We start from the raw sequence: 13,679 nt of genomic DNA on the forward strand, positions 1-13,679 counted from the left end.
CCAATGGAACCTCTTAATTTCCATCAAATCAACGAACTTCATTCGGCAACAGTGTGTCACATCTGTGAAAAACCGTTTACGCTCGAAGACGTCAAACATCGTGATCACTGCCATTTCACTGGAAAGTATCGTGGTGCTGCTCATCGAGGCTGCAATCTGAATTATCAAAACTCACATACAATTCCTGTGATATTCCACAATCTATCGGGTTATGATTCCCATTTTTTAATTAAAGCGTTGGCTACATCGTTCGAGGGCACAATCCAGCTTCTACCCGTAAACAAAGAAAAGTACATTTCTTTTACGAAATATGTCAAGGGAACAGATATAAAGTTTAGATTCATAGATTCGTTCCGCTTCATGCCCAGTAGTCTTGAGAAGTTAGCAACGTATCTGGGTGATGATCAAAAATCAATTACACGAAAGTTTTGCCATAATTTAGATAAATTTCAGTTATTGACTAGAAAAGGTGTTTTTCCGTATGAGTATATCGATAATTGGGAGAAGCTTGAGGACAGACGATTACCGACCAAACCACAATTTTATTCGAAATTAAACGATCGGGATATATCAGACGACGACTATGCACATGCATGTGAAGTTTGGCAAACTTTTAACGTTCAAACTTTGGGAGAGTATTCAGATTTATATCTACAAACAGACGTATTCTTACTAGCTGACGTTTTTCAAAATTTTCGACAGAATTGTTGGACAACTTACAAACTGGACCCATTACATTATTACACAGCGCCCGGTCTGTCGTTTGATGCAATGTTAAAGTGTACCGGCATCGAGCTCGAGCTTCTCACTGATATAGATATGATTATGTTTATAGAAAAAGGTATCCGAGGTGGTGTGTCGCAGTGTTCGAACAGATACGCAAAAGCCAACAACAGATATATGGGAGAGGCATTCGATCCACAAGTCGAAGAATCTTATCTCATGTACTTCGATGTTAACAATTTGTACGGTGCTGCTATGAGCTTTGCTCTGCCATACAGTTCCTTCGAATGGGTATCAGACTTCAGACAATGCGACGTTCTTACCATCTCGGACGATGCAGAGTTCGGTTACATATTAGAGGTAGATTTGGAATATCCTGCGGAACTGCATGAAATGCATAAAGATTTACCACTGTGTCCGGAGCACTACATACCTCCGATCTCGAGTACAAAGCAACCGAAATTGACGACCACGTTACTTCCCAAACAAAACTATGTTATTCATTACCGTGTTTTAAAACAATGCTTACAATTAGGTCTGAAGTTGGTTAAAATTCACAAAGTTCTCAAATTCCGGCAAACACCATGGCTAAAAAATTACATAGATTTGAATACTGATTTACGGAAAAAATCGAACAACGAATTTGAAAAAAACTTTTATAAATTAATGAACAACGCAGTTTTCGGTAAAACAATGGAAAATGTTAGGAAGTATAGAGATGTCAGGCTGATCACGAAATGGGACGGAAGATACGGTGCTCGAGCTACTATAGCTAAACCAAATTTCCATAGCTGCACCATTTTTGATGAAGATATGGTAATAGTCGAATTAAAGAAAACGAAAGTCAAACTAAACAAACCTTTGTATGCAGGTTTCTCCATCCTGGATCTTTCGAAAACTTATATCTACGATTTTCACTACAATTATATTAAGAATAAATTTGGCAACCAAGCAAAATTAATGTACACTGATACACATAGTTTAGTATATCACATCACCGTCCCCGACGTATACCAGTGTATGAAAGTGGACTTGCATAAATTCGACACATCTGATTACTCAGTCGATAACGCTTACGGAATGCCTTTAGCAAATAAAAAAGTCCTCGGCTTGATGAAGGATGAAAACAACGGTCGAATAATGTTAGAATTTGTAGGATTAGGAGCAAAGTTATATTTATTCAGGGTCTTAGGAGATAAGAACGACAAAAAACGTGCTAAAGGGGTTAAGGGATCAACGTTGAGAACAATAATTTTTAATGATTATTTGGAATGTGCTTTACAACATGAAAATTTGATCAAAAGTCAGAATTTATTCTTGAGTCAAAAGCATGAGGTTTATACTGTGGAACAGAAGAAGGTGGCACTGAGCTGGAATGACGACAAGCGGATCGTGTTTCACAACACGACCGACACGCTTCCGTGGGGCTATAAGCCTGGACCTTAGCGTATACGTTTGAGCTTTGTAATTACCGTATCGTGATCTATAGGTTATGAAATATAATTGTACAACGTCGTTTTATTATATAAGATGTAAAATAAAGACACATGCCTATTTGCAATAGAATCTCATTTATTCAATAATGATGTTCCACGTCAGATTCATTTATCCAACTGTTGTGTGTACTGTCAAAACCTAAGCATTTAACATATAATTTCTTTCCACGCTTTTTGAGAACCTTCTCCACGAGATAGATGTCCGGATGTTCAACCTTGAGGAGCTCCTGTTCGTAGAAACCGCCAACGATGGGTTGATTTTGATAGTCTTTGAGCTTGTACGTGAGGGGATGAGTATTTTCCACTCGGCTTATTGTGAATATTTCAGTCGTCCAATTGGGAGTATAACCTTTCTCGAAGACGTTTTTGAATTTGCTGATTCGGACTTTATCGCCAGTTCTGAACTTTGTCGGTTTGCAGAGATGTGACTTATCTAAGATACAAGTATCTGAAATACAGATACAAGATACAAAATACGTATTTTCATCTTGTAACTACAATACTTTTTTAAAATTTATTTTGTATCTTGTATTCAAATACCTTTTGTTTGGTATCTTAGTATTTTGTAGATACTATGTTTGCTAAGATACTTTTAGTAATTGATAACTGATTCTATTGTGACATCTTAGGTGACATTAATTTTAAATGTCAATGTTGTCGTAGATAAAACTGAACGCGTTATTGAATCTTTAGTCTGGGGCCAAATTGATAGATGGCGTGGCAAGGTCTCTTGCGTACCTTTCAACGTACAGTCGTCAGCACCGCCTAACGTGGTCGTCTGACAACACTCGGACGTTGTTTTCGTATATGTACACAGCAATACAAGCACGTTTTCTTTCACACTTCGTTCAACACTTGACATTGGTAGAATCACCGCACGGTAAAGAGCGGCATCAAAGCCTTAAAAAAAAAAAAATAGTCTATGTTACTGTGTAGATTGCAAACATGGAAAGGTAAGTTTTATTTTATTTTACTAAGTATAATATTTGATTATATTTTATATACTTCTCGAGTCGACGACAGGGACGACAGAAATGTGTATGCAACTCGCGAACAGACCAGGAAGAGGTTAGAATGACAACAAACAAATCATCAATGATATTTTTACGCATTTGTGTGTAATTTGGTTGTAGGCTGTAGGTAATCAGTGATATCTAATTTATGTATCTTCTATACAATAAAAATGAATCGTTCTTTTGTTACTGTGTTTGTAGTTGTCTAGAGAAGGTTTAAAAGTTTTTTTTTCAAGATTGCACCCAGGCAAAGCTGGGCGGAATCACTATAGTAAATGATAGATATTTATAAGTTTGAGTCGAACAAATCGGAATGTTAGGTATGTGTTATTCTGCCCATTACTGCGTCACTGTCGTCTTAAAATTTCATATTTCTTTTCCTAACAAAGTTTGTTTTTTGTTTTCAGAGATGAAGAGAATAATTGGAATATACCGCTAATTTTAAAGCATTGCTTTAAAGATATTAAACAAGTTGATGGAAGTGATGTGAATGTATCTGCAATATGCAATACATGTTCGAAAGTTATAAAGGGTAGTGTTACTTCTACTACAAATTTCCTGAAGCATTTAAAGGTAGGTTTTTTATAAAGATGCATTCATTTGTATATAAGTAAAAGACAAGATAAATATTTCAATTACTGTTTACTTATTTCAAACACTTATTTTATGAGGAATTTTTCATGAGAATTAATGAATTTTTGATTTTTTTTTAATGTACTAATCTCCTTTTTTATTTTATTACAGAGGAAAGGTCACTCAGATCTGTTGCAAGCTTATGAAGATTTAAAAACTTCAAACCTTAAGAAAAGAAAACATACTGAGATTAGTAGCAGCGGTTCAGAATCAGCAGTAATACATAAAAAATTGAAGCAGCCTACTCTTAGTGATGTTGCAAGTGGTTCAAAATCTGTTAATTTAGACAAGTTGATTGTACAATTTATTGTTGAAACCATGTCACCAGTATCCATAGTGGAGTATAAGTCTTTTAAAGCTTTGATTGAAGGTGCACAGCAACTAACAAAGCCTCCAAACGTTATGTGCCGTCGTACAGCTAAAAATAAAATTTGTGATGAGTACAATGAATTTAAGAAAAAAATTAAAATAGAGTTGAACACTGTCGAATTTGTGTGCAGTACTGCTGATATTTGGTCTTCCTCTAAAAGAAGTTATTTGGGGGTCACAGTCCATTGGATTGAAAGTGAGACTTTTGAGAGGAAAAGTGCTGCCATTGCTTGCAGAAGATTCAAAGGGGCTCACAGATATGATAAAGTTGCAGAAATGATAGCTGATATACATTCAGACCATGATCTGAAACTATCAAAAATTGTTAAGACAGTTACAGATAACGGTTCAAATATGGTAAAGGCTTTTGATGTATTTGGGAAAACTGATTCAGAGACAATAGAAAATAATGAACATGTTTCACATATTGATGAAGATATTGTAGAACCATCACTCGCAGAAGGTAATCATGAAGATGATGATTCATTGCTACTACTACAAGCTTTACCAGATATTTCATCTTCATCAGACTTAGAAAGTGATTGCCTACTGCCCGTACATGAACGATGCGCCACGCACACTTTGCATTTGATTGCCAGTACAGATTTTAAACAAGCAAGGTTAAAAAATACTATTTATAAGAAACTCCATGATGCATCTTTAGCAAAGTGCCAAGCACTTTGGAATTTATGTTCCAGATCACAAAAAGCATGTGAAACATATTTAGAGATGACAGGGAAGTCACCAACTTCTCCATGCGCAACTCGATGGAACTCTTATTACAATTCCATACAAGATCTTTTAACCGTACAGAACAGTCTTAGTGAAACCATGAAAATGTTAAAATTACCTCCGTTGAAGGAAAATGAAATTCACTTCTTAAGTAAATATGTGGACTGTTCAAAGCCAATAGCAGAAGCTATTCAAAGCCTGCAAGGGGAAAAAGACACTTATTATGGTTCTCTGTTACCCGAGCTAGTAAGAATTCAACATGTGATCAAATGTCTTAGGACGGAAAATCTAAAATACTGCGGTTCTCGGCTAGATGTGATTGAAGAAAACTTAAATAGACGTTTTAAAAAGTTTTTGCAGTTAGAGCCTGCAGCAAATGATGCAATATTGGCCTCAGTGTCACATCCGTTCTTTAAAATGAGATGGGTACCAAAAGCGCGGAAAGAATATGTAAAAGAACTTATCCTGACTGAAACACGAAAAATTAATCGAACTGAAAAACAAAAATCGGAGGCTTCAGACAATATTGAAGGTGATATGAAAAAAAAAATCAAAAGATGAATCTTATTACATGTTTTTAGAGGATTCGGATTCCTCTGTTGCAAGTGCCGAAAACACAGGATCTACTGGCAGCACCGCTGACTTAGAAACATTGCAATACTTAAATAATAAAGATACTAACATAAAATGCTTATCCTACAATAAAAAAAATATTTTTCAAATATAACACCTGTTTGCCAAGTTCTGCCCCTGTGGAGCGACTCTTCTCATTTCGGGGCATGATCATGAGGCCTCATCGAAGAAAAATGAGTGATAAACTGTTTGAAGAACTGGTTTTACTTAAGTCTCAATTAAAGCCTTAAAAATATAATATTATGTTGTGTCACGTTTGCGCAATCAACGCGATTTACATGTAAAAAAAATAAACTTTCATTAAAAAAAATGTTATTTTTTTACAAAAGTATTTTATCTACAAAAAGTATTCAAAAGATACGTATTTTATATCTAGTATTTCAGATACCATTTCAGAAAGTTTTTTGCATCTGGTATCTGAAATACTTAACTTAAAAGTATTTTGCATCTTGTATTCCAGATACTTTATTTAAGGTATCTTGTACATCTCTGTCGGTTTGATAGGTATCGCTCGAAGCCCTCCGTACGCCTGACGCAATAATTGCCTCTTGTTTGCAACCGTGACGTCCGATGGTTTCATTCGTATGGTTCGGTGTTTGGTGTTGTTGTAAGCCAATACCAAATCAGATAAGATGTCGAGCCACTTGTAGCTTCCTTGCAAGCTGAACTGTGTCCACATTTTGCTTTTCAGCGTACGATTGAAAGGTTCACAGATCGAAGCCTTCAAATTACTGTACGTGGAGTAAAGTTCGACTCCATAGCGTGTCATAAGAGATCCGAATTTTGAGTTGTAAAATTCTGTTCCTCTGTCGACGTGTAATTTTTTCGGTACACGTCCTTGAACAAGCACAGATTCCATCGCCTTTGTAACATCATCCCCGGACTTGCTCTTTATCGGTACAGCCCACGCATACTTTGAAAAAATATCAATGACTGTGAGCATGTACTTGTAGCCTTTGTTTTGTCCAGCGTACGAAATCATATCAACAAGATCCGCCTGCCAGGTCTCGTCGATGCCACGCACATCCACACGACGACGTGGGTAATTCCGGCGTGCAGGCTTATGCAGTTCCGTCACCAGCGCTAGCTTTTCCCCGTTCATCTTCCAATGCTCTCAGTCTGGTATCCAATTTGGAAAGAATTTCAGCGTTTCGAATCGATAGGTCTCTGCCTGTTCTAAAATCTGTGTAGAAGGTGTCCAAGGCTTTCCCTGTGGTGGTATCCAATGCTTTGATCATTTGATCAAGATTGTCGAGTTGTTTTTGCAGCAAGTGGAATTTACGACAAAAGATTTTCAAAGTTACAGCATTGTTTGGCTCCACGGGGTCAGCTATATTGCATAGTCTTTTGTTGCGTATATCGTAGTGCCCATCCGCTGTTACGTGAAATCCGATACCCGGAGGACCTCGAGTGCTCGCAGCTGTATTTTTGTTCAGATGACGTCCAAACACGTCGACGCTCATCTCGTAAATGATTGCAGAAACGGCGTGAGTTGATTAATAAATGATTCCAGCTTCCCGCAATTCTTCGAGAATCGACATAATTTCGTTGCTGTGACTTGTATTCCCAGCCGCTTGAGATGCCGTAAGCAAACGAAGACGTTCCACCAACTCGTTTGCGTCGTCCCAGAAAATATAATCTGTTTTAACACCCTGTCGTGTAACCCAAGCCTGAGGTAGCAAAACACCTTTGCCCGTACGCTTCGATGACGATGGTGATGATGTATTGATGTTGAGCAGCTCTGCAATTAGGTGCTTGAATTTGGCGCTGGGGGTGTTTCGGATAGGCTCGGTGGCGCTGTAATACTTTCTGTGAGCATTTGTTGCGAGAAGGATGTTCTTGTAATTCTTTTTGTCGTTGGGGGTAACGTGAACGCTGTTCGGCATCTTCTTGAACAACAACTCCAGCAAACCTTGAGTTTTCGGGTAGACTGTACTCCCTATGCGAATAGAATTGCGCTCGAAGCTTATCGGTGAGTCACCAACCATCAGCCCGGCGGTAGAAAGGTTCCGTACCCCGTATAAAGTATCCAGCTCGTTCTGTCTGTTTTTATCCTCGAGCGTTCTAAGATATTCATCTTCTAATCCTGCAGATAATTCTGTGATTGTTTGATCCTCTTCCTCTGCAGTTGCAAAAGAATCTTCAGCTTCAGATTCCATTTCGTTCTTCGGTTCATCCATCGTTTCAGTTTTGATTTCTTCCTTTACCTCCTGCTTTACAGGTTTCGTGTCTCGAGAGACGTTGACTAATTCCTGCAGCGGGGTTACCACAGGTTTGAAGACATCCTTCATTGTTTCCTGCAGCGACTCTTTTCCCGTCTTGAGGATTTTATGCTTCCGTCGAATTGCATTACTCGCTTGAGCAATACAGCGCAAGACTTCTTTTTCCTTCCAAATTTCCTGCATGTTGACACAACTAGCTCAGCAACGCTACTGTTTCGTTTCCCTCGATGACCGTGTACTTTATTCCTTTGTCATGTTTATAAAATTGTCGAATCCCTTCCTATATCGACCGTTGTCGAGCTCTCGATCCTTGTCGATCACGAGGAACCCATATTTGTCACCGTTCCAGCATGCCACACACAAGTCTTTAAACTCTGTGTACGTCATATCGGTGTTTACGTGATCGTTGTATACGTGTCTCAGGTTCATTTCGTCTTGTTTGAATAAGACCAGCAGGTTAGTGTTATCGCGTACGAGATGCTTGGGGATCCGCGCGTACGTCTGACAAAGATAGAAACAGTCTACGTCATGATGTCTACCCATGCAAAAGTATGTGCGTACGTTGTCCTGCTTCTCGCACGCTACGTCATCGAATATCATGATTGAGTTAGGTTGCGTCTCTTTCGGTGCGATGACGTGCTCATGCTCGTTAAAGGGGGAGTATTCAACACCGTCGACGCTTTCAAGCACTTGACTGAGAAACTTGTATTTCGGTTGATTGAGAGATTTTGAGTAAACGTACAGGTTTTCAAACCTCAAACCGTTCGGATGCGTTATAAGTGAGAACAATGCGTTGGTTTTGCCACAGTTAGAAGGTCCACAAAATACCGCACGTACACTAATCGGTAACAGTTCACCGTGGCGTTTTTTCGGTTTTTCATTTTGCTGCGTATATTTGTCAAAGTTCACCACAGGTAGCTTGATCGATTGTGTCTCAAACTTCATCTCGAACGTGACTGCTCGATTTTCTATAAATGCATCGTTTATAAGGACTTTCCCTCAGTCGAAGAGCGAACATGATTGTGCACACACGCGATCGTAAGCGATCCTCGAAAAAACGATCACGTGGGAGAGGATTGGTGAATAGCATCAACAAACTCCCGATCGAGCTACATGTTCCCGGTTACCAATACTGCGGTCCTGGTACAAAGTTGACGAAAAGACTCGCGAGAGGCGATCATGGTATCAATCCTCTCGACGCAGCGTGTAAGGAACACGATATAGCATATTCGAAAAATCGTGAAAATCTCGAGGCTAGAAACGTCGCGGATAAAATATTAGCCGAGAAAGCCTGGAAACGGGTTTTAGCAAAAGACGCAAATTTAGGTGAAAAAGCAACCGCTTGGGCTGTAGCGAACACGATGAAGGTAAAAACAAAGTTAGGCATGGGTTGTCGAAAACCCAAGAGCGTTCCCTTGAACAAAATCATACGCGCGGCAAAGCAATCCATGATACCGAGCCACAACGCGAAAACAAGCATCAAATCTGCGCTGAAAGGTGCTCGAGAAGCTGTGAAAAAAGAAGGTGGTAAACATAACGTGCGATCACCGCGCATTCTAACGGTACCCTCAAAAGTTGGTGGATTTCTACCTTTTCTCATACCAATTTTTGCCGGTCTAAGCGCTACGGGTGCATTAGCGGGGGGTGCTGCAGGTATAGCAAAAGCTGTCAACGATGCGAGCGCGGCTAAACGAGAATTAGAGGAAAGTAAACGGCACAACAAAACAATGGAAGCGATCGCATTGGGTAAAGGTCTCCATCTCAAACTGTACAAGAAAGATTTTGGTCTTCATCTTTCAAAAAACTAAATGTGACGCTACCACGCTGAGCGTTAACCAATTGGGATTTGTTGAAATATGCAAAACTTATGAAAATTCCGTATTTCCGAGGTATCTTTATGCGAAACGAAATGCCCAAAAACGGACCGCGTAAAAACGAGGCAGCCGTCGTCAATCTTGACGATAAAGAACGTCCTGGGACACACTGGGTTGCGTATAAGAAACGTGGCAACGATGTCATCTATTTCGACAGTTTCGGTCATCTTCAACCTCCGTTGAACCTCGTGCAATATCTCGGTGTTGGTAGCGTGAAATATAACGATGAAAGATATCAAGATTACGGTACGTTCGATTGCGGACACTTGTGTCTGAAATTTCTGAGCGGTGAGCTATATAAACGTCGTACATAATTTAGTGAAGGCAGTCTAACACTTGCAGCCATGGATGATTCGTTTACGTCAACGATATCGGGAACGTCTTCGATTCTCGAAGCGCAATATTTTCCCCCGATCGAACTTGCTTCAGACAAAAATTACACTCTCGGTCTCGTTGAATTGTTACCCTTCAATTCCATTCCCAACGTTGACGCTGGCCACAATAAATTGTACATAGGTGATAAGGTAGTCACCATATCTACCGGCACCTATGAAATTGAGGATATCGAAAAGTATGTTCAAGACGCTCTGAAGTTTACAGACATTGAAATCAGCATCAAACCTAACAATAATACGTTATGCAGCGAAATCAAATGTAACCACGTCGTGAATTTTGAGCCTAGTGATTCTATTGGTCAGCTTCTTGGATTCACACCGCGTGTATTGACGGCTAACCAAACTCACCAATCGGATATGCCTGTAGCTATTCTCAAGGTCAACGCGTTGCGAGTCGAATGTAGCATTACAACGGGTGCCTACGTCAATGAGCGCAAAGTTCATACTATTCACGAATTTTTCCCCATCGTTCCACCGGGATATAAGATCGTGGAAGTGCCGTCGCACGTCATTTATCTTCCGATCACCGTAAAGACCATAGATCACATACAGCTTCGGTTAGTAGATCAAGACGGTGACTTGGTTAATTTTCGCGGAGAAGTTATAACTGTGAGACTGCACATCAAATCGCAATAAAATATGGGTATTGTATATAACAGATTACCCAACAAGAGTTATATTAGTAAAGCGGCATGTCCCGATCAAGTCAGTCATCGATCGATTCCCAAACCGTTAACACGTCAAAACGTGGAATTCCTGATAGCTCTGGGTCTAAAAGTGACACCTTTTGGAAGAGGAATTTCCAACGAATAAAACTACGGTTCTGCTGTTTCGTTGTCTGCTACGTACCATGGAGGAGGAAATCTTGAGCATTCAAACACCCGTCGCCTTCGATGAGTCGATCGCTCACCAAGAAATACATGCACACAAGCCGTATGCGTCATCAACTTTTAACAGCAGCGACGAGATTCGCATCACCGTTCAGCATCAGGATTTATGCATATTACCAAGCAAGAGTTCGCTGCATATCTCGGGAAAATTGGTCAAATCAGATGGCAGTCCAGCAGCGGTTACAACCCTGGTCAACAATGCCATCTGCCATCTGTTCGAAGACGTACGGTACGAGCTAAACGCTGTAGAGATTGATAAATGCAAAAACGTTGGTCTAACCAGTCTGCTGAAGGGTTTCGCTTCGCTCAACCCTGGTCAGAGTTGGCTTATGGAAAATGCTGGATGGCTCGATGTTCGAGAAACGAAAAAATTAACTGACGCCGATGGCAACTTCGATGTGGTTATTCCCTTGAGCATGATATTGGGCTTTGCCGAAGACTATCGCAAGATCATCGTCAACGCGAAGCATCAGCTGATTCTCACAAGATCAAAGAGCGATTCAAATGCCAATGTTCAAAATCAAGACGAAGACTTTCGAGTCGTGATCGATCAAGTGGAATGGTTAGTACCGTACGTGAAGCTTTCGGATCAACGAAAAATTGCTCTGTTGAATTTCATCGAGAAAGATACACCTGTCTCCATGAGCTTCCGCAGTTGGGAGATGTACGAATATCCTCTGCTACCGGCAACCACGAAACACGTGTGGACTGTAAAAATGTCCACTCATTTGGAGAAACCGCGATTCGTTATTCTCGGTTTTCAAACGAATCGAAAAAACAAAGCCGACAAAAATGCCAGCCATCTTGATCACTGTAACATCACCGACGTCAAGCTCTTCTTGAATTCCGATTATTATCCGTACGGTAACCTGAACCTGGACATGAGTCATAATCGCTTCGCACTGCTGTACGAGATGTATGCCAACTTCCAGGCCACGTACTACGGCAAGGAACCCGAACCTTTGTTGACAACGAGCGAATTTCTACAGTACGAAACTCTGATATTCATCGACTGTTCGAAACAAAACGAGGCTCTGAAATCTGAACCGGTTGACATTCGTATCGAATTTGAGGCTAAAAATAACTTTCCCGCCGGTACATCTGCCTATCGCTTAATTTTACACGATCGTATAATCGAGTATAATCCGCTGAGTGGTGGGGTGAGAAAATTGGTATAAAAACCTTGAAGGTTGCGATTTTCGATTCAGTCTTATTCACGATGGAGTTCATAATTGACGTGCAAGGATTCAACAGACCAGGCTCTGGTTTTACCCCAAAAGAGTTGGCAGTTATATCAGTCAACGAAGAAACTAACCCATCAATTTTTCTCTTCCAACCGCCGTGCGATTGGAATTCTTTACTCGCTCCGTTTAAGAGCGAAAATTTGTGGCTGTCACGGAATTATCACGGGTTATCCTGGGAAGGCGGTGATGTACCTCTCGAGAAGCTCAATTTCACCGTCGAATGCGTGTCGCTGCGTGACGCGTCAACGGTTTACGTAAAAGGATTGGAGAAGAAGATTTGGCTGCAGAAAGTTCTAGGCGAAAACGTTGAAGTTGTCGATCTGATGGATTTGGGTTGTCCGTCGTTGCAAAAATTGAAGAAAATGTCAGATACTAAATTGAATTGTACACATCACTCTATATCACATCCAAACTGTGCTGCTCAAAACGTATTGTTACTGCGAAATTTTCTGTTGAAATACAAAAGCCTGTTGGCATCTACTCGACCAGTTCTTAATTCTTACTGTCCGGAGCTTGATGGTCAGGATACCGTTGAATAAGAGCAAACATGTAATACTGTACTCTTTATTATCAATAAAAAAAAAGTTTTTACCAATATCAACCGTTGATTTAAAACCTCTTCCCTGCTAGTTAAGAGTTAGCGTTAACAAATTTCAGAACCTTCCAGAATTCAACGTTGCGGCGAAAACTGATGGACGCAGGCCTCTCGACGTCAAGTCGCGACTCGTCGGACGATTCCGAGAATTGTTTGTCTGCCTAAGATTCCGAGAATCGGTTCAGGGTCGCAGGTTATCTTTCTCACGGCTCCGGAACCTTCCAGAATTCAACGTCGCACTGAAAACCGATGGACGCAGGCCTTTCGACGTCAAGTCGAAACTCGTCGACCGATTCCGAGAACTGTTTGTCAGCCTAAAATTCCGAGAATTCGTTCAGGGTCGTCGTATTCAACGTCGCACCGCAATCCTTCGACCTCGGGCCGCTCGACGTCAAGTCGAAACTTGTCGGAGTCATTGCGTAAGCCTCCCAACGTCGGACTTCCGCCTCGAAACCTCTCGATCGTTGGAGAATCTTCTAGAACTTTCTGGAAGCTATCAACGCGACACGTGCGAGGATTCTTGTTCGAACGTTGAAGGATTCACGGAGGTGCGCTCGAACGTTTGAGGGTTCGCGGTTGCACTCGGTAAGGCAGATTCTCGATCCCGCTCGATCACGCTCGATAGGCATGGTAAGGGTAAGATCTACGGTAACTGACAGAGCACTTCTTACCGACCGGCACGTCAATCTAGGGAATTTCTTACCGACCGGCACGCCAATCTAGGGGATTTCTTACCAACCGGCACATCAATCTAGGGGATTTCTTACCGACAAGGATCAAAACGATGGTAACCCCTTACCGACAAGACTCAAAGTGATGGTAACGCAGAACGCTGACAGCTCGCCGGAGTGGGGATAACC

At 40.7% G+C, this 13,679-nt stretch overlaps 1 protein-coding gene across 1 annotated transcript; it reads left to right on the plus strand.

Moving 5' to 3' along the window:
- The first annotated feature begins 676 nt into the window (after nucleotides 1–676).
- On the plus strand, nucleotides 677–7,292 carry LOC124412424. Its single transcript, XM_046892283.1, has 3 exons — nucleotides 677–1,168; nucleotides 1,431–1,433; nucleotides 7,092–7,292. The coding sequence occupies exons 1-3, from the start codon at nucleotides 772–774 to the stop codon at nucleotides 7,097–7,099; spliced, it is 408 nt and encodes a 135-aa protein (XP_046748239.1). The 5' UTR covers nucleotides 677–771; the 3' UTR covers nucleotides 7,100–7,292.
- Nucleotides 7,293–13,679: the final 6,387 nt, after the last annotated feature.

Source organism: Diprion similis, chromosome 11 (genome assembly GCF_021155765.1).
Source record: "Diprion similis isolate iyDipSimi1 chromosome 11, iyDipSimi1.1, whole genome shotgun sequence".
NCBI lineage: Eukaryota > Metazoa > Arthropoda > Insecta > Hymenoptera > Diprionidae > Diprion > Diprion similis.